The sequence below is a fragment of the Cuculus canorus genome, chromosome Z (assembly GCF_017976375.1).
Source record: "Cuculus canorus isolate bCucCan1 chromosome Z, bCucCan1.pri, whole genome shotgun sequence".
Classification (NCBI taxonomy): Eukaryota; Metazoa; Chordata; class Aves; order Cuculiformes; family Cuculidae; genus Cuculus; species Cuculus canorus.
The window spans coordinates 19,226,038-19,247,520 of NC_071441.1; the positions used below are offsets into that span (position 1 = coordinate 19,226,038).

At 35.4% G+C, this 21,483-nt stretch overlaps 1 protein-coding gene across 5 annotated transcripts in view; it reads right to left on the reverse strand.

Annotated features, from left to right (window-relative positions):
• The window catches only part of KIAA2026 (KIAA2026 ortholog), a 50,055-nt gene that overhangs the window by 12,448 nt on the left and 16,124 nt on the right, over positions 1 to 21,483 (reverse strand). For all 5 annotated transcript variants that reach the window (XM_054054039.1, XM_054054037.1, XM_009571627.2 and 2 more), the window contains 3 exons: positions 16,082 to 16,158; positions 10,539 to 10,628; positions 420 to 535 (listed from right to left, as the gene is read on the reverse strand). In XM_054054039.1, coding sequence (XP_053910014.1) covers positions 420 to 535; positions 10,539 to 10,628; positions 16,082 to 16,158 — 283 coding nt within the window. The remainder of the gene's footprint in view (positions 1 to 419; positions 536 to 10,538; positions 10,629 to 16,081; positions 16,159 to 21,483) is intronic.

Sequence of the window (21,483 nt, forward strand, 5' to 3'; positions counted from 1 at the left end):
AAGAATTGCTTTGTAGTGAATTCATTAATACCTATTCAGCTAGCTTTAAACAGTAGGTAGTCTGACAAAGTATTCTAAGAAGCCCTGGTCTTGTTTTCTAGATACAGATTTTCAGCACCTCTTAACCAAACAAACAGCAATACAAATCCTAGCTGGACTGTGATACAACTACTGATAGGCAGGCCTAGAGATTCCAAGGCATTTTAGAGGAAAAATAGAAAGGGTTACACTCAACTTTATTTAGAGACACTAGGTCTGGAACATAAAACAATTCTTCCAACTAAAGAACTGCCAGTGCCCCACTCTTCTGCTCACAGTATTTTCATTCAATTTATTTGAGAAGACAACTTATTGGTTAGTTTGTAATAGATGAATTTCTATTCCATGCACTAGTGTTAGAAAAAAGAGCAACTAATTACCTGTTTCTTTGAAATGCTTTTATTAGCTTTGGTTCCCATGGTAAAAGTTCATTTAGCAGTCGTATCAACGTACCATGCAATTCCTTTACTGCTTGCTTCCTGTGGTACCATCTTCCCTGCAAACATAAATACAATTTATTTATCATTGCATTAGACCTGAATCTTATTATATTGTATCAGTTCTATAATAATTCTTGTACACTAACATAGCATATAAGGAAAACAACTGGAATAAAATATTAGTAAGTTTCACAATTACATCTACCTTTAAACTATGAAAGACATGATTACTTCTACCTTTTTCTTTTAAACTACAGAGAAATAAATGTCCTAGTTATAAAAGCAATACTTAAAGGATGTTCACTTTTTATGGGTGAAACTTAAAACTGAAGCAGAATCCTACAAACACACTGTGTGTTTAAAATTACTTAAACGGGTAACTAACATAGCTAGTAACCCATTCAGGTCAGGGATACCAACAATGTAGGATGATTTTAACAGTCAGAGATAAAATTTTTACAGAAAATCTTGCTATAGTCTCATTTAATATATTTTATATTATTTAAAAAAACAATTTACTACAATTTTTAGGGATAAAAACCACACGGGTTTTGCATTACATTTCTGTATTTTATTCAAAGTTTGAGATAAAGGCTCATCTTAAAGAAAAGTCTAGCAAGTTGGTCATTTATGAAGTAACAGACTATGCAGCAGAAACCAGCTTCCAACATAGAGGCTTTTAGCTTTTATGGATAATTAAAAACGGCTTTCTTTTCCAAAGAATTCATGTTTTAATAAATCTGGAAAGCTGAAAGAGGATAAAGAACATTGTGAAAAAAGAATTAGTGTGTATATACATGCCTATAGCACAACTGTGGTGGCCATAATGTTGCAGAATGCATCTCTTAACACTCCAAGATACCCTTTAGAAGTATTTCTTCCCAAAACTTTACTCTCTTATTACATAAAAGACCGAACAATGCATATAGACGTAATAGCTACAAAACAAGATGTGTTATACTCTAGTACTTCTGCTACTCTACTAATTTTGTGCCTTTTATGTAAATAAGGATTTTATCTCTTTACTCAGAGAGGACATAAGACAGTAAAGAGTCTAAAGTTACACAAGAAAAAGATAGACTTGGGAACTTCCTGATGTCTAGCACACCAAGACACATAGGAGAGGAAAAGCCATATAAAGCTTGACGTGGCTGTCTTTCAGCAGTCTATAGACTTTTCTATAGTCTATAGTTTTCTATAGACTAAGTTTTCTATAGACTTTGAATCAAGGAATTATAGAATCATTTGGATGGAGAAGACCTTTGAGATCAAACCCAACCCTACCTGTCCACTACTAAACCATATGTCAGAGGAGCTCATCTAACCATCTTTTAAATACTTCCAGGGATGGTGAATCAACCACTTCCCTGGGCAGCCTGTTCCAGTGCCTGATAACCCTTTCAGTGAAGAAATTCTTCCTAGTATTGGAGGTTAGACCTTCTCTGGCACAACTTGAGGCCATTTCCTCTTGTCCTGTCACCTGTCACTTGGGAGAAGAGACCCACACCCACCTCGCTACAATCTCCTTTCAGATAGTTTTAGACAGTGATAAATTCTCCCCTCAGCCTTCTCTTCTCTAGGCTAAACAACCCCAGTTCTTTCAGCTGCTCCTCATAAGACTTGTCCTTCAGCCCCTTCACCAGCCCTGCTGTCCTCCTCTGGACACGCTCCAGGACCTCAATGTCCTTCTTGTACTGAGGGGTCCAAAACTGAACACAGTATTCAAGGTACAGCCTCACCAGTCCTGAGTGCTGGGGTAGAACGACTTCCCTGGTCCTGTTGGCCACACTGCTTCTGACAGAGGCCAAGATGGTGTTGGTTTTCTTCCTTTCTACATGTTTCATCAGATCTCTCCAATGCACAACAAAATCAGTGAAGCTAAATGGTTGTTTGAAGACCAGTTATCTATTTTTTATGGATAATAGTTTACACATTACATAACAATTCAAACAGCTACTCCTTCATTCTTCAATTAAAATTGCAAAAGTAAAGATTTTAAGTACAAAGTTATGCCACATTACCTCACAATGGTTCATGTTGGGCACACAAGATAAGCCAGCAAACTGTATTCTAATTTCCTTCATTAGTGGCCAGTCATATTTGCATATGTAATGCACTGCAGCATAAAACCTGTCACTGAGCACTGCAACAGAAAATAGCCCCTGTGCATCCTGTAGCCTACCAAGGCATTTGGTATCACCTTCTACTGTGAGGTGTCAACAGAATTAATTGCTAGATATGAAACAATAAGGTTTATCTTTCTTGTAAGATATACAACACATTTCAAATAGTTTTAAAAGGATGGATTTATATACTACAAACTACTAGTGGATTGTATCAAAACAAAACAAAATGGCAAAAATAATGCCACTGCTATCAGGATACAGAAATGCTATACATCCGTTTGATAGCAAAGAATGGGATATATGAAAATTTAGTATTAGAAAATAAATGAAAAATCACTAAAGAGTAAAAACAACAAGTAGTTATTAATTTCTGAGACTCATTCATCTTTAAAAAAGGCTAAGATCCTGAGTTAAGTAGAAAAAAGAGTATTTAAGAGCCGGATAAATATCAGCTGACCACTGAGAAAATTTTGAAGCAATAACTGCATCACGAACAGCCAGAGACAAGTAGAAGGCTTAGTAAAGAGCAGATTTCCAGACATTTCTGCCTTTATTAACATTTCAAAAAAGAACAAACACAAATCACTCTTCTCCTTGCTTACATAAATGAACTGAAAAGCAAATAATCCTCTGCCTCTGAAATCTGGAGCCAGTTTTTAACAAAAGTAGTGTCCTCTGGATATAATCTCTGGAAAACCCCACATTTGCTTCTAAATGATTTTAATGCAATTACAGCAGCAATTTTTTAAAATGTAAATTAATTATTTCCGTGTAACCCTATTAATAATTTTTCTTACTTGAGTTTAAGAGTTGACAATAAACATGTCGGTGGCGACATACACAAATTTAAGCAACAAGAAGAATTTGCTTTCCTCAGAAATAGTCAGGACACAGAACAAATATGGCCCCCAAAAAGACTGGGGTGGCAGGGGAAGAGCCTTATCTTCTAAACTGTCATGGTTCAGTTGGTCCTCTGTGCAAATACACAAGATTTCTGCAAAGCCCAGATGTCACATAAATGATCTGCTAGTTTTCCTTAAATACTAAAACAGTAAAAATGAAGGGATGTTAAGAAATTATTAATAACCTTAAGACACTTCACTACAAAATCTAGCATCATATTTCTTATGCAATTTCATTATCTACCAATAGGAGTTTTGTGCTTTTTCCAAGGGAAAGAAAAAAGAGCAAATCAATAATTGATTAAGCTACGACTAAACTCCCCACTTCAGCGTTAGATAGCTGCCTACTAATTTCTACAGATCGTAAACATGCTTTTACAAATGTTTGTTTTCAAAACTCTTCTTAGCAATACCAATTGATGCAATGCAGGAAAAAAGCTACAAATGGAAGGTTAGGAAGTTTATGTTGGACCTTGGAAGGCATATTTTTATTAGAAACATACAGCATTAGAACAGCTAGTGCAGAGAAGCGGCTAAATCTCCACTCTTTCCTTCTTGTTTTCAGAATTTGGCTAGTCAGGTCATGCATGCCAATGCAGGGCTTGCAAGAGTCAGGTGAGGAGACCTTCAAATGTCCCTTCCAACCACTGACAGCCGGCTTCCTTACAATGAAAGACAAAAGCATGGGATTAACAAATAAATGGAACGCAACATCTAATGGCAAAGAAAGAACTGATCACAGCATAGTAGCCATGATTGTTCCACTCAAAGTACCACAAAGAGTGGTTTAGTGGGCCAAGGTTAGTAGAAAGGAATAGCTATTAAAGCCCCTAAGATCAGTCCTCAAGTCAACAAGCAGTCTGTGGAAATGGAGATCTGGATGCACTGCCTTCTGCTATTCATGAAATCCAGCAGGATTTTATTAGTAGATGTGAACGGAAATTATCCAACTATACCAACACAAGACAGTAGTTTAGAGGTAAAACCAGTCTTTCTCAATCACTGAAGAGTTTGCTCTTAAGATGCTTGTGAAGAAACTGTTCCACTTCAATTTACTTGAGCTAATTGTAAATTTGATAAGGGCCTGCATTCCTAACCCATTATTTAAATAGAAATATCCAGTACCTACCCTAGGTGTGAGATAAATTCTTATGTGACCTGTGATTCACATATCTGGTATCACTGCCTCTATACCTTGGATCCGACTTCTAGTTACAATCTTGTTCCAGGTCGTGACAAACAAAACACTATTTTCTTCCAGAAAAACAATGTAAGATGTTAACAAAAACAAAAACAAACAAAAAAAAAAAAGGCCTAGACAGAGGACAAGTATAAAATCATACTTCCAGCTGTGTAAGTTACAAGTAGATTTGAAAAATGCAAACACTATGAAAATACATGCTAGAAATGCGCTGAATGTTTCCACTTAAACACAGAAAGGCATTCAACACATTCTCAGCTGAAAACTTACCTGTTAAAATAAGGTTTCTGACATCCAGAGCAGCCAGGAGATGCTGACTCCACTCTCTGTGATACCCCAACATACACTATTCTGGCATACTCATCATGGAACCCCAAAGCAGACTGGAGCAAGGATATGGATATATGGGGTAAGGACTCAACTTGATAGAGGAGGTTTTGTTTTGTTTTTAAATAAACACACACACAACCACAATATTAGGCAGTTTTATAAGATTTTATTTAATCTTTACTTTATATCCCAGGGACATAAAATAAAGAAAATGAGAAATCTTATAAAACTATGCAATATTGTTGAAAAGAAGTGGTGGTGGAGGGAGAAAACTTACCTTACCCTTATTAGGCCTGCTCCATTCTGCAGCGGGGTTCTGTGGTATGTGTGACATCACCAGTCTAGCGTTTTCTAGTGATGTCACACAAGAGAGGGAGTTGGTGATCTGCAGCTGCTTTGGACATCAGATACCTAAAGAAAAGAGATCGATAACTTTTTCAATTCAGATATGGATTGATAGTGAATATTCTTATTAACCCATCTATGGGCCAAATACTAGAATCTCAGAGACTTGGTTTAAGGGTAGTTTTATCTAATAAGAATACATGATGAGATTATGTATTCATACTATGAAAAATCATGTATAATTAAGCATTTTCATTTTGAAAATGCTTAGAGTTACCTTCTACAGTAAAAGTTCCTGAAAGTCAATATCTTGTAATTTTCAGCAATGTTGTTCTGAATATTACAAATATCTATCAACAGCTAACGTCTCAAATTATCTGATGACTGGAACTAAATATTGTCCAGAAGAATGACTTGTAGTAAATTATAAAACAAATTCACTCACAACATCGCTTAATCAATTATATCTCTGAAAAGATCTTGTATCAGCCCTCAAACTTTTTTTTTTAAAAAGACTTCAGCTTGCACTTCCACAACCTAGATATCTGCTGATCACACCATGCTATATCCTCACGTGGTATCCCATACTCTCTTAAACAATGTATACGAACAAAGTAAAAAAGCAGCAATAAATTTCTTGCTACTACGAGTGTCCGTATCTCATTATTTAGTTCCTTGCTATGAAATGACTTTTCATTCAGTAAATACAGTAATACAGATGAAAACAAGTATAACTGAAAAATCTGTACATCCGAAAGTCTCAAGCGTGGTACGTATTTCACAGGGTAGTGGCGTAGGCCAGGAAAACAGGAAGAAGGAACAGGAAGAAGGCAGTCCACTTCCTGCTAAAAAGTGAAGAAGATTTAACCCAGTAAGAATTAATTTTCCACAGGGCACAAATGAGTAGACACAGTAAGGCTTTCTACTTTATTGTTTGCTAAGTTGAGGTCCAATTCACTAAAATATTAGTAGAAAACATAATCTCTTTTTGATGGTTAAATGAATTTCTGCTGATCATTCTTGGGAAGTTCTTGAAGATGGTAGAACCCAAAATCTTCATAAAGAAGGTTGTTATCTTTTTTACTACTAAGTCACAACAGTGACTAAATGTTAAAAGTCTGCAAAACAATGAAACCTTCAATGCACTTTCTCCAAATACTAATTAGTCATGAGCTTGGCTGGAGTCCTTTAACTAAATAATTCTACTTCCCTTTACCTTTGTCTGACTTGTACCTTCCTGTATGGAAAGTCTAGTCTCCTTCTTAGGAAGGTACTGCTCCTTTATCAATTTTAACCTTGTCAACTTCACTGCAGGAACCCTAGGCTCCAGCCTGCCTTCTAACTCCCCAGACAGCTATGTATTTACTCATCAGACTTGCAGGGAACAATTCAAATCCAAATCAAGTCTTGCATTTCAGTAAACAAGTAATCTTCCAATGTCCATGTTCCCTCCAAGACTCTCTAATATAAACAGGATAGAGTCTAAAACTAACTGTCCTTATCAGACCCTAGTTCACTTTACAATAAATATGCTAACTACAAAGTCAGCTTGCAAAACTACATCTGCAAAAAAACCCGAAGTCCACTATTTGATGCTGGTATCTGCAATCCTGTCAGTTTCATACTACATAATGGCAATAAAGTATTTTAATAAATAATAATGAAGTTCTGCTATGATATGCAACAGTGTCATCGTTTGAGGTAAATGAAGAGTCAGTTTTGTGACTAACTCAGTTGCTGTAAGTAACTTCATTTTTCTCAAAGCTAACTGCATGTTTTTGAGACAGTGTTCTTCTCTAAAGTGATAAATCAGGGCATCGGTATGCAAAAAAGGCCAATGCTTCTACTTAACCAAGGCCATCCTCAAGCTGGCAGAAGAGGGCCACACCTGTGAGGATGGGTGAATAGGGCAGGTGATCCTAAAGTGACCAACAGAGTATTCTGTCCTATATATGTCATATTCAGTATAAACCTGAGAGATCGAGGGTCTAGCTCTCTTCTGCAATGGCTGATGTCCAGTGAGGGCCCTGTCTGTCTGGTTGTTCCTGATCCTGGATCCATGTGTTCCTGAATCCTGTTCCTGAGTCCAGCTCCCTCCTACCTGTGCACTCATTCCCTCCTGTCTGCTCTGCAGTATTTGTGGTGATGCATAGTCATTGAGGGGTGGGGGTGAAATCTCAGATATTTGTATATCTTTTATTACTTCCTAATTATTTTCATTATTATTGTTATTATTATAATTTCATTAAAGCTGTAGTTTTAGTTACAAACTCTTCAGAAGCAGTAAAAAAGTGCACAGATTTATCACAGACTCTCTCAGTATGCAGCTGAACAAAGAATTTTGCTAACCTCTCTCATGGGGGTCACCGAAAATATAAGCTCTCAGAGACAGAGACTAAGAACTATTCACCTGGCAGCAGTTTTGGTTTATGTCAGTTGAAAGCCAATGTGAAATTGCAGCCTTGCTTCAGAACTGTGGCTAGACTTCATGAACAAAGCAGTCTGTGAAAAGAGACTACTGAGTTGAACTTCTGTTTACAATTAAATAACCAAGGCCAAATTTCATTTTCCTCTCTAAAAAGTTATGGCAAACTGGCACTAAGTGAAATCTCATCACTGTGACAACATATCAGTAATCAAGCAAATGTACAAGAATTTTTAAGTGGAAAAATACTAATCATAGCTAAATCAAAAGACAATACATTCATACAACAAAATACAGAACCAAACTCTTTTAATCAACCAAACAGTGAAAATCCTTTCCAACAAGTTTATTACTCCTTTGTTGTAGAAGGAGAAACCATTAGCAATGCCTACACTTAAAATTACGCATCACTTTCCTTTACACAACTCTGTTCTAATTTGCTTTTAACTTGCCAAAACTTGTGTTAAAAATCTCTCATGTAATTTGCTGGCTCCAGCTGATGTTCTGAAAAGTGTCAGATAAAACCAGTCCAACTACCTACAAAGAATGCAGTCAAACAGTAAGTTTATTCATGTTAAAGCAGTCTTACAGCTCAGCTCTTTCATTACAGACTCCAGTACGTCCAAGTTCTGGAGAAGGAATTCCTTTTATGTACTTCAGAGTGGTCTACTAAGAAACACAGGGCAGTTAAGACTAAGGAAAAGGTTACACTTTAAATATTTAATAAAAATTAGACAGATTTTTATTTCTAATACATGTTTGTATTTACTATAAGCTTTAAAGCTTGTCTTGAGGGTTTCTCTCAACAGCATGTGCTAACAACTATTAGAACTGAAATTACTGAGCAAGTTAGTCACAAAGAAGAAAGATTCCTGTGGCTTCACCTGGGTCACTATTGCAAGCAAAAATCAGTAAAGTTACCATGAAATTATGAGAACAGTATCATCTTTGGGTCAAAATGAGAAAGAAATCCATGAACAGCATCAAACTGATTGTTATCACATTAAAATAAGCTTTCACATTCAGGAAAAATTCCATCATCAAATTAGAAAAATGTTTTACTTAACAGGCAAGGCACTTCAGAAAAGCTGAAACTCTATTCTAGATACTTCTGAAACTGTCACTGTGATTTGTGTCAGAGCTGGAGAATGAAAATGCCTTTCCTCCATTTTATAAGATATCTAATCAAATCACATATGGTGTTAGACATTAAAACCTAAATTCTAATGACTTCCCTTGCAAAGTGAAACCTCATTTAGTAAGTTATTGACTATTCATCTAATTTAACACCTTTCTATTTGTATTTCTTAAAAGTGAATATGAAATTTCCCTGATAATTATTTTTAAAAAGTACTTTACTGTTTCCTTATAATCACTTCTTCAGCAACTTACCCATTTTTCTTTACATAAAATCTTTCACACAAATGTTGAGACCCAGAATCATGATCTGATAGATCTATATAAGCACACAGAAAGATTGTCCTCACCTCACAATTGCTGAACACTGAATGAGATGTATCTTGACTTTCCTGTACTTAAGCGTTTGTTATTTTTTAAGACGGTGCAATTAGAACTAAACATAGTATTCCCGCTGAAGTCATGTAACTTATTTACATAATGACATTATCAGATTTCAGTTCAAAGAGCATTTATGACATATTTAGCATTTGTCTACCCTTGAAGAAGTCTTGTTTTACTAGTAGACTTACGTATATTAAAAGTCTTATGCATATTAAGAGTACTGATATGCTAATGTATACTCTCATTTTTGGCTTTCTCTTTTATTGTTGACACAGCCTTTCTGACATGCAATTTACCAACCATGTAATAATTTGAAGTTAAGTCTGTTTTTATTCCTTTGGATATTTTAACAACTATTACACAAATTGTCTGCTCTGAAATTTGTCCTACTTTTTATTGCCTCTTACCATCCATATTGCTCTCCATTTCAACAATTTAAAAATTATTTCTGCATGAGACTAAAGACATTTACAGAAACTAATTACCAGTCTAATTTGTAAGGTATAGAAAAAGCAACATTTTTAATTACTACCATTCACAGAAATGTCAACCAAAGGTTTAACAAATAAAACTGCAATGAAGAGTTAGACAGGTTGGCTGTAGAGAGATGAGAGATCTTGTTGAGAATCACTGCCTCCCATAAACGCTCAAACATCTTGGATTCTCTCACCTAACCATTATTTTTTTGAGGCTTTCAACCGCAGAGAGCGAGTGATCAAGTGTACATTGGTGCATTTGTATCTCAATTCGGTACCAAAAGCCAGACAGCATACTTGCCTGTACAACCTATTTGAATAAAATTAAACAAAGCCAATTTTAATAACTTACTTTCACACAAAAGGAGTTAGAATCCTAATAAGCAGTCAGCACTGCACATACAGATACAAGAATTCTATCCTGTAATTGCTTGTTGGGTACAAGTTTGGCCTAGGGGAAGAAGGGTCACGTTTAATAGACACTACCTACGGTATTCCCACTATCCACATGTTACTTTGGCAGTGAAAAGTGTGAACACTGTTACCGGACTTACTTATCATAAAAACATTGTGAACAGAGCAGTATATAGAGAAAAGATTAAGATTACAGTATCAACCTTATAAGTCTTCATGCAGTTACTGAATAGACAAAAAAAATCTTCTGTTGACAGGCCTCAGCAAATAACTGGCACCGTTTTATACTGTACAAGAGAAAGCTTTTAAGGTCACATACCGATTTCTTTTTAATGTCCTCCAGATCTCTCAGTTCATTCTCAATCTTTGTGATTAATTCCCTGAGTTCATCAAGATTAGTGCAAATCAGCTAAAAAATAAATGAACACAAACACTTGGTAATGTGGGACTTGGAAAATGTACAATGAAGTTAAAAAAAAAATCTAAAAGCACGTTATTACTCAGTACCACCATTTAATTTTTATTTTCTCATAGAACTCTTTAATGTAAAGAAATAGAACTTTTGAAAGGAAGAAAATCTAGTATGAAAATACTTCACTCTTCAGACATAAACAATATTTCTGCCTGCAAGCTTCCATTCCAAAATGCAGTTACGTTCTTAAAACTTATTTGAATAACAACTATCAGATTTCTCTCAGGTATAATAACGAGCTGTAACAGGTTTGAGTACCAAATAAATCCTTGTCAAATTTAAGTGTGCAGCTTTGGACTACGCTGCGCCTGTAACATGCTTTGAATTGTTACATCTTTTTCTTGAACACAATTTTATACATTTATACAGGGTATTCCTGAAAGACAACCTATCCCATCAGATCTACCTATCTACCCGTGTTTTGGAAAAGTATTATATTCTTCTTATTTCTGTCTTTAGAAAACAGTTTTTTATATTTGTCCTTTCAGAACATGGATGCTATTTTCTTGAAAAAAAAAAAAAAGTCATCAAACAAATAATTTGAATGTTTTGGCTTACCATCCTTTAGGGCAATTACAGACTTAAAAAAACGGAAATTATTAAGCTGTTAGGTTCTTCCAGGTTGTCACATACTAAGACTTGCTTCCTTCTGAACACCCTTAGGTTAAAATATTTTCATTACTACTGAAAGTTAAGAAAATCAAATCCAAACAGAAAAAAATCCACAAAAATGCTTTACCAGAACACTGCTAGTTATTTTTTCCCCAAATCAGTAACTTAAACAATCTTTTTACTTCAATTATGTATGAATTTTTAGATTTGCAGCAAATTCATTTAAAAAAACATTTGTTTCACTCTTAAAACACAGAACTGACACTTTTAGCAAAACACATAAATTTCAGAAACCTCTAAGACATACACACCATTATTCTCAAAACACTTGTCTACATTTGAGAGCATTAGGGGATTAGAGTGACTCAAACTAAGGTCTACAATGTTAGTATTTTTCAAGTTTAAAACAGCAAATTAATAAGGAAACTGGCACTGTCTTTCTGTAGATAGTGTATGTAGAATTACTGGCAAAAGATTTCTCTCTTAACCCAGAAAATAGTATTACTGTGTGTATCTCTACTAGGTTCAACATGCATATCTGTCCTGCACTTAAAGTTAAGTTCCAAATACGTAAGATGCAAACTGGAAGCCAAATATTGGCTTTTCTCTTCCAATCTGGCCTACAAAGAAATCTATGATACTGTACTATTGTACAAAAAAGTCCAAGTTTATCACAGCAAGTCATTGACAAAAGTCAGTAAAGGCACAGATAAAGATTTTCCCTTTCAATTTTAATCCACTCCTTTGCCTATATACCCGATATGTCAGTTTTTAAATTTTACCATTGATTTTTATTTTCAATTAGCCACACATAATTCCATGTACTATGGATCAAAGATGAAGCAGAACTATGAACCAAAATAAGACACCGTCTTAATTTGCTAGAGGTGGGTGAATTTCTTTACGGGAACTCCCTTCTTGAAAGGCAAGAATTTGTAATGAGAAGGTAGATTTCACAGTTGTTGGTTGAATGATGTCCTGGAAATAACGTCTCTATCTGACCCTACCATAAAATGCTCCAACATGCCCCCAGACAATTCATGTGGCCGAACTGTTCATAGGTACTTAGTCCTCTTTATAATTTTTAGAACAGTCACTTCAAGCATAAGGATCCAATTTGCAAAAATGTTAGTGTGCACCCACCCAAACTATATCAATGAGAAAAACAATGTGAATACATAAAGTTTAATTATCTTAGGACTGGGGGTGACAGGGAAAGTAATCAAATCTCTACGTTCCAATTTTCATCAGAAGAAGTGTAAATTTGAGGCTAATATCTGTGTGTCAGTTACCCACTGCCAAAATAAGGAAAGTAACAGCAACTCAGCTTAATGGATCTAACGTCAAAATTAGTTTAGTATTTTACATAGTCCCAAAACTGTATTGAAAATCACTATAAAAAGGTTAAAGAAGAAATTCATAGTTCTTCATTCACAGTAGAATTTGACATGAGGTACTAAAGATGGACAATGATTGGGAAAAAGCTTCTCTCACTTGGTTAACATTTTCCATCTTATAGAATGGAGCCAGCATTTTGAAGGAAAGACCAAAAGCACAATAATAAAGTGTAGTGTATTTTGTATGGTCATTTTGATATGGAATTTACCTGCTATTTCTCATAATAAAACTCTAATTGATGTTTCAGTGTTCTTTGCTCATGGCTGTTAATTGTCTGAACTTAGCAATTTAATTTTCTGCTAACACTGTCCTTCTAAATTGCTTTTCGTGTTTTAACATGTATTAATGTTACAATCCAATAATTCCATCACATAGCTCATTGGTAGTTTCACATACTGGTCTTGAGCATGCCTTTCATATTTCACGAGAAAAAGAATCTGAAGAGAAAAATGTTTCCTTTATGATTTACTGAAGGTAGTGAAAGACTAGTGCCTATTCTCTAGACCCACTACATGGTGGGCTAAAGATTCAGGCTGTATTCCCATTAACGTACAAGCCATTTAATTAGTTATGTACATACTAACTACAATACAATACAGACATCTTCACAGAAGCACAGTACTTACTACATATGGGCTTAAATTAAAGAGGCAATAAGCTTTTCAACTGAATACAATGGAAACTTTGGGTATTCAGTATTCTAGTAATTTCTAATTCAGTCTTCAGTTTTCCTGTTAGGATACAATCTCAGATTTCAGTAATCTCTCAAAGACCTTGACTCACTCCTAGAACTTCAAGCAGGGAAGAGAGGAAATCTCCCTTGATTTTTGTAATTAAAGACAGCAGACCAAGCTCTATTCCAACTTGAGACTCTCCTGTGATCTATTTCTCATAATTTATAAATGAACTATTTATTATTATAAAAAGAAATCTAATCTATGGATGTATTAATAAATGCAAACCTAGTGTACTCCATCGGATCACTGATGCTTACTCCTTGCCCCCTTCAAATACGCTTTTAGCATAATTTTTATTCACTTCAATGGGGTCTCGTGCTTACCTTCACTTTATCTGTGTAATGATCATAGAATCACAGATCCTTAAAGGTCATCTAGTCCAAACCCCTCCAGTAAGAAGGGACATTTTCCACTGGATCAGGTTGCTCAGAGCCCCGTCTCACCTAACCTTGAGTGTTTCCAAGGATGGGACAACCACCACCTCTCTAGGCAACCTGTGCCAGTGTTTCACCATTCTCAGAGTGAAAATACCTTCCTTACACCTAGTCCTAATCCACTCTTTCAGTTTAAAACTATTACCCCTTATCCTAGTGCAATAGGTCCCGCTAAAAAGTCTGTCCCCATCTTTCACTTAGGAGTCTAATGATGATTTGAAGTTACACTTTTATTTCCTATTACCTACTCTCTCATTCCTGCCAAACCCATTTGGAAAGACTGTTAAGATACAATGAAACAGAAAAGCTGAAGTTACCCCAGTTTCTTAAAATGTGCCCTCCTTTTTGTCTTAATTATGGTACATGGAGGCCTACATAGCTACATCTGTGTATATGTGAGGGGAAAGAAAGAAAGACTGACACAAAGTACTAGTTATCAAACCTAAATGTACTTTGTAACTGGAAAAGAAACCCCCAAAATTCCACATTAGTGTCTTCTGTACAGCAATATAATTAGTGTCACTTCTACAAAGCATTACTGAGCAACAGTAATAATAAGCTGGGAACTCAATTTCTTCTAAAATGAAATATGGAACAGCCAACGAATTCATGATCTATGGAGCTCTAAGAATCAGTTCTCAAATAATTTTCCAACTATTAAAAACAGGATGTGGTTTGTTGTGTGTTTTTTATGGTAAAGAGAATTACATTTGCATCTGCTTTTGTTTTGTGGTTTTTTTTGTTTTGGTTTCTTGTTTTTTGTTTTAAAGCAGCTTTGAGCTCAGAAATTAATATAAGGTCCAAAATCACATCAAGGAAGAAGTGAGATTCATTGATTTCACTGCTTGTCCTTAACACTCTAACTATGATGGAGTGCAGAAAATCTGCACGTTTCCTCAGAGATAATTAAAAAATGGCATTATAAATGTTAGGATTAAGTAGTACAACTACTGCCAGTCCTGCCGGTACTCTTGAAAAAGGCAAGTTAAATTGTTAAAAAGTTCTCTAATTAGATCAAACTGCTCATACTAATTGATCTTAACTTCACCTAAAGCAGATATAAAGCCTAGCTTTATCAAAAGAGACAGAATTATTGTTTTACATTTTAATTAACATTTTACATAGGTAAATGCAGTAATGTTAATTTTACACTTAAGAGGTATGTAAATGTACAGTTTACCTTTGTTAGATAAAAAGTTGGACTAAATTTTAGACATTTTAGACAGACTACTGAAATGCAGTAGTTCTATACTGTAAAAAAATATTTCTACACTAATATCATACATCCATGACATGCAGGCAATGTACTGGGAAAAATGAAAGCCTTAAACATTGTACCTATTTCTTGGAGCTGCTAGGAAACATTTTAGTTGCTACTATCAGTATATAAACAAAAGTCAGTGTAGGCTTTTAAGTCTGTTCTCAATTTTGACTGTTACTAACCAATGTTATCACCAGAAATTCTACTAGCTTCATCCGAAACACATCATTGTCAGGGAATAAACAGGTTCAGTATGAGGGTTTTACAGAACAGCCATGATTTAACATGCGTCTTTTGCTCAGAAATGCAAAGATTGCTTTCTGAAAAAAAATAAGAATATTCTAGTCAAAAGAATATTCTTCAATCCAAGCAGGCATGCATAGATAAAATGTGACTTAGGACTGAAGCACTATAGTAATTCCATTACAGTACCATAAAACCACATTAACATAATTACCACTCTTTCCTTAGTGCTCTCTGGTATAAAGGTCATATGCAGATAAGGGCTAAAAGTTGCAAACAAGATGAGCACAGGAGCCTACACATTTTTGCAAGTCCTTCAGTAAATCAAGCTATATTTCAATCAAGGATGAGAGTGTTACACCTCATACAAAACCCAAGTAATTTTATCCCAGCAAACTACATCTACATTAAAATTCCATTAACAATTCCTAGTTTTTACAGATTTTGTCCTGCAACATAATTATCTGGGGTCTTAAACAATACTGTCAAACAGTGAAAGCTGCAAATAATAAAAAAACACCAAACCATTCTCTAGAAAGGAAAGGCAAAATCCACTTATAAAGACACTATCAGATTAAACCTTTTGAACTATAAGAAAGAAATTAATCTCTTATTAGGATTTCCAACGTCTCTTTCAGAAACTAAAGGACTTATTTTACAGATAGTCAGATTTCAAGTACTTAAAACAAGATTAAAATAATTTACCTGAAATTCTGGTATGGTAGACTTTGGGACACCTTTCCTCTTCTTTGTGATTGCTTTTTTAGATATCGATTTTTTCCCTTGTAAGATTAAAAGAGAAAAGCTTCATAATGCTGTTTGTTGTACTTCATTAATAAAACCAAATTACATACAGACTTGAAAGTTAAACTGTAACTAAAAGACAGTAAGTCACCTAAGCATGATGAATCAGAACTAGACTCAGCAAAAGCAAACAATAAACTACAATTATCTGCATAGGGCAGTCTTTTTGGGGGTATGAAATAAGAGAAAAAAAGGGGAAAAAAGGAAAAAGAACAAACCCACAACAATACACATAATATACCACCTAAAAATGTAAGTCAGAAAAGGAAAATTCATAACACTGTTCTGAAAGAAGGGAAATCTAGAACCTACATCCACAAACTTAAGTGGGATAGTGTCTTACCTGCAAGATTTGTTCTTTGACACTGCAAAGTGAGCCACACATTATGGTCTGGGACCTCTGTATCTTATAATGAAAAATGCCCTCAAAGCACAAGTAATGTCTTGAAATCCCTGAATGGACATACTGATGTTCATCTATTAAATCAGATTACTGTTTCATTTTTTCTGGCTGCAGTAAAACCTGACACTTTAGAAGAAAGTAAACACATTCCCATAGACCTCTGCTTGTGGCGCCTCTTTGGCTGTGGAGTCTCCTTCTCTGGAGATGCCCAAAACTCACATGGACACATTCCTGTGTAACCTGCTGTAGGCAAACCTGATTTAGCGGGGGGCTGGACTACATAATCTCCAGAGGTCCCTTCCAACCCTGACCATTCAGTGATTCTGCAATGCCCAACTGCGTGATATAAGAACACGGATGCAACTATAAACCTCTCCGAAGGTAAAACAAGTGATTTACTGCCTATAGTACCAGAATTCACAAGTTGCATACACTTCTTAAATCAAGTAGCTATGTCACCAAGCCATAAGTACAAGATAATGGAGTTTATGTTTATTTCTACAGTCACATGGCAAATTGAAAAAAGCCCACTTCTGACCTGTTCATTTAGGCCAAAACCACCACTCTAAGATTACTGCTGCGCACTCATTCCAAAGTCCTAAACAATAATTAAAAACCTTAAAAAAAAATCATACAAAGCACATGGAATTCATTGTCAAATAGAATCATCACAGGCATCTGGTAATGACACTAACACATGCAGATTTGATACTTATATTAGTGAAAATATCGGCAGGAATTGCATTTACTTCTTTCCTAAGAGATGTTTGTGTGTTCAAATGTGTATGTACGCACACATACAATTATTCATTGATACCTTGGCATTTCTATTTTCAGTTCATTACACTATGCTATTTTCAGTTTATTACAATGCGAGTTTTCTGAACACCTTAGCTGAATCTGAAACAGAACACAGTTAAGAGAGGGGACAGGGATCGAAGGACCTAGATTTAAAACTCCACATAAAATGAAACCATAAAAAAATCAGTAAATCAAGAGATTTAATAATTCCGAGAGCCCTCAACTACTACATTACAGAACAAAGACAAGCATGCTCATGACCCAGATATTTTGACAACAGAAAAATGGTCAGCATATTTGTTATAGATTTTATGAATCCAGATGCATTGAAAATATAATTGTACCACGGAGAACAGTGCTGTCCATTTAATGAACTAAACCAGATAATTAACATAAGCTTTCTTGACAAACTGACTCAAAAAGAAGTCTGGTCATACAGTGGTTCCATGTAAAAGAAAGTTATCTGGCAAGAACAGGAAGAGATAAATACGCAGGCCAGCTAGACTGTCCTGCTTCTTCACAAAAAGAGAGATCTGAATATGATTCAAATATAAATTTTAATTTTATTTGAATATTTTCAATATGCTTTTCAGCAAATATTTACTCAAACATTTTCAGGTTCAGGTACTGTATGATGCAGTGCACTTAAAAAAATAACAGAGTTAACAGAAAAATGGTTTCTTAATATCTCCTTCTGAAAAAGGGGCAAAAATTATTAGAAAGAATTAATTACCAAGAAAAAGAAGGCAAATTTCTTCTTCTGCAGCATCATCTGAAAGGCAGGTGTTAGGGAGATACAAAGTAACAGACAGAACAAGAATTTAAAAAAACTGACCACAGGCACAAGGAAAATGAGCCTTTCCTCATGTAAACTGAATTAATTAAAAAAAGTCTTTTAATATAGAAATTCAAAAGAAGTTATAGCAACAGTACTCAGAATTTCTCTCTTTCAAAAAGAGTTCTCTCTGGTTTTACAAAAATACTATTTCTCATTTGCCAAGTTTTTTAAAAAAAATTATCTTTAATAGCTTTTCAAGGAAAAAAACCCCATAAAATGCTAAAGGAAAACTTCTATTTACTATTCCTGAGACAATGCAGCAGCACCTGTGTCCAGTTTCTAAACTGACTTTAATACCTAACAATATTCCAATTCACTCAAGTTTAATTTATCTTTGGATCAATTAACCAGGATTAGATTTCCACAGTAAAAATCTACCAAGATCTGACAGCTTAGATTCTCAGGCCACAAGCTGTCACATTCAGCAAAAACAACTGCTATGGTAAGAGATGTCAGCCTCTACCAGCTACCTCCTGGCCCTGTCACAGGTAGCATAACCACGCGAACACTTCAGCCATGCCACTAGAGCCATTACTTAGCTTCAACTGCCAGGCTGAAGTGGGCAGAGATTCTGTATGTAGGGTAAAATCACTAAGGGTTTGAAGAGGCATCAGCTGCGAATGGCAACTTTTCAAACCACTCCAATGCAGGCTGCTAGAGCTCCTTTTTCCTAGGCAAAGGGACTATTTAAAATAGCACAAATTACTTACTTCAGCAGATAATGTTTCTAACAGCAGCTAGATGCATTTTGAATCACATATGCAATGTACAAATATATTTAATCGCTGACTAAAAACAATCAGAGTTAGAAAAACACCACTAAGCAATAATGAAGAAAAAACTAAATATTTGTAAGAAGGAAGTTCATATATGCTACCTCTTCAGGTCATCTATTCCAATTCAACACTCTTTGATTGCTTCCCACTTCTTGGTCCCCAGCTTTCACTAGACATAATTTATAAAACACTTAACAAGAGTTCTTCACACAGACAAAATAATATAGTAATATCGGTACAAACATTCTTGGAAGTGGGAGGGGGAACAGTGGCTCAAAAAAGACTTCCATCTTTAGAGGTCTTCAAGATGCATCTGACCTGATCTCGTTATTTGTGATCGTCTTGCTTCAAACAAGGAGTCAGACTAGATGACATCCTGATGTTCTTTACAATCACCTTTTCTATGGCTCTGCAACTCTTTAAAATACCTATGTTACCAACAAATGCATAGGTATCAATAACTCAGGATCGTACTGCACAGAAGGTAAATCAGATAATGCTTTTGTCCAATAAATTTATTTACACTTCTCCCTAGTCATGTAAGAATGATGTGAGAAAAACACCTGCCATCAAAACAAATTAAGAGTTTCCCAAACTAAAGCCCAAAGAAAATTATGATCTTAAACAGCTGAAGAAACCTTCTCCTTCAATAGCTGCAACTACACAAAAGCTGCTGTTAGGCCTACCATCTTGAGGTACTAACAGACATCTCCCCATCCAGCAACAGCTAAACCACTAGATTATTTTTTGCAGAATACAGAAACACTTACTTGGGCAAGTCTTCAATAAACATTTTATAAAGATTGAGAAATAAATATTGACAGTCGTATTCCCGTTTCCACTCTACAGCAATACTTGTAACAATAATTACAGTTTCACTTCTTTTTGATACAAGATGAATTTCAAATATAGTCCACACTTCTTTGGAAAATAAAAGAACCCTTGCCAGAAATATCAAATAACATAACTGAATAAAAAAAATCTGGTTTGTATTCAAATATATACACATCAAACCTATACAAAAAGCATATACTCTGCTGCAAGGGGAACTATTCTACAGCTACGAAATGTCACCATGTGTAACCTTACATTCCTCAATAACACAGTTTTACTATGCCACTATTAGTAATTATGTCTCCACAATGGCTTTTCCACCAGGCTCTACCCCTTAACTAGGTTTCAATTCAATATCTGCAGTGAAGGACAGTGCAGTTGTGTAATATTTTAGCTATACTGCCATTGTTTTTCCTGAAAGAAAAAAAAAACCCCATCTTGCAACACGAAGGCAGTAAAGCACAGGTTTTCCACAGTAAACTTACTTGAACAGGCCCTTATTCACCTGCCAACAAAGCTGGAAACTGAAAGCTGGAAACATCAACACTGCTAACATTAACTTGGATACTGCCCTGTCCACCCACAGTGTTTAGTGCTTGAAGGCTGATGACAACAGAAACTTATATAGCAAGTATTAGCATAAGCCAACAACAAAGTTATCGAAAGCATTTCTCCGTTCTGAGAAAAGCACATTCTTTTTCAAAAGTAATGCCAATCTGTGCTCCAAATTGGAAACCGATAACATGGAGAATTTTTAACAAATAATCATTTTAATAATGGTTTTTTAATAAAACCGTGCTTTTAACCTCATATGCCACAGAGCCTTATTACCCCAGATAGGGTAACAGATGTTTTTGACATCAGACACTAACTCAGTAGTATTTGCCACGGTGAAATTAAGTTAGACCCCCTGCAACTTCTGTTTTCTCACTACATTCGAGCAGCAACTCCAATGTTCTCAAATTAAAAAACAGGCTTGAATTTTGCTGTTCACAAATTTCTAAGACATGTTTCAAGCCTTTCAAAGACTGGACAACTACTGAGCATGTCCTGTTTTCTCTTTATTCGCCTGATCTTCTATTTTGCTCCCAACAGCTCCTCTTTTAGAAAACAATGTGCCATAAACTGGAAAATGAAGCATACTATAGACTTCCAAAGCTTCCGCACTGACACAGCATATGCTTTTATACAGTCAAATCAGCACAGCAGGTCTGAACAACTGCATTAATAATGGTGATTTACAGAACAATGTCAGTAAACCCAATAAAACCCCAGCGGCACATGTTTCTGAAGGTAGTGACACTCCAGTGTATTGTTACAACTTGATTGAACACTTTATCTAACATTTCCAACACTGTTATCCGGCTGTTCCAGATCTAAAGGCTAGACAACACAACACCACAACAAAGCTTTTAGAAATCTGAAGACAAAAGTGAAGCTTGAACTCCTAAGGACAGTACACCAGACACTACAAAACTGCTGCCAGGCTTTATATTCATTTACTCACATTCAAGCAACGCTTGATTTCACACACAAAACTTAATGGCACTCTAAAGCAATAAAATGAACTGTGAAATAAGCAGGTGGACCACAAGAAATCTTCCAGAGCACAAGTACAGGGTATAGAATTTACATCAAGGCTCTTCTAAAG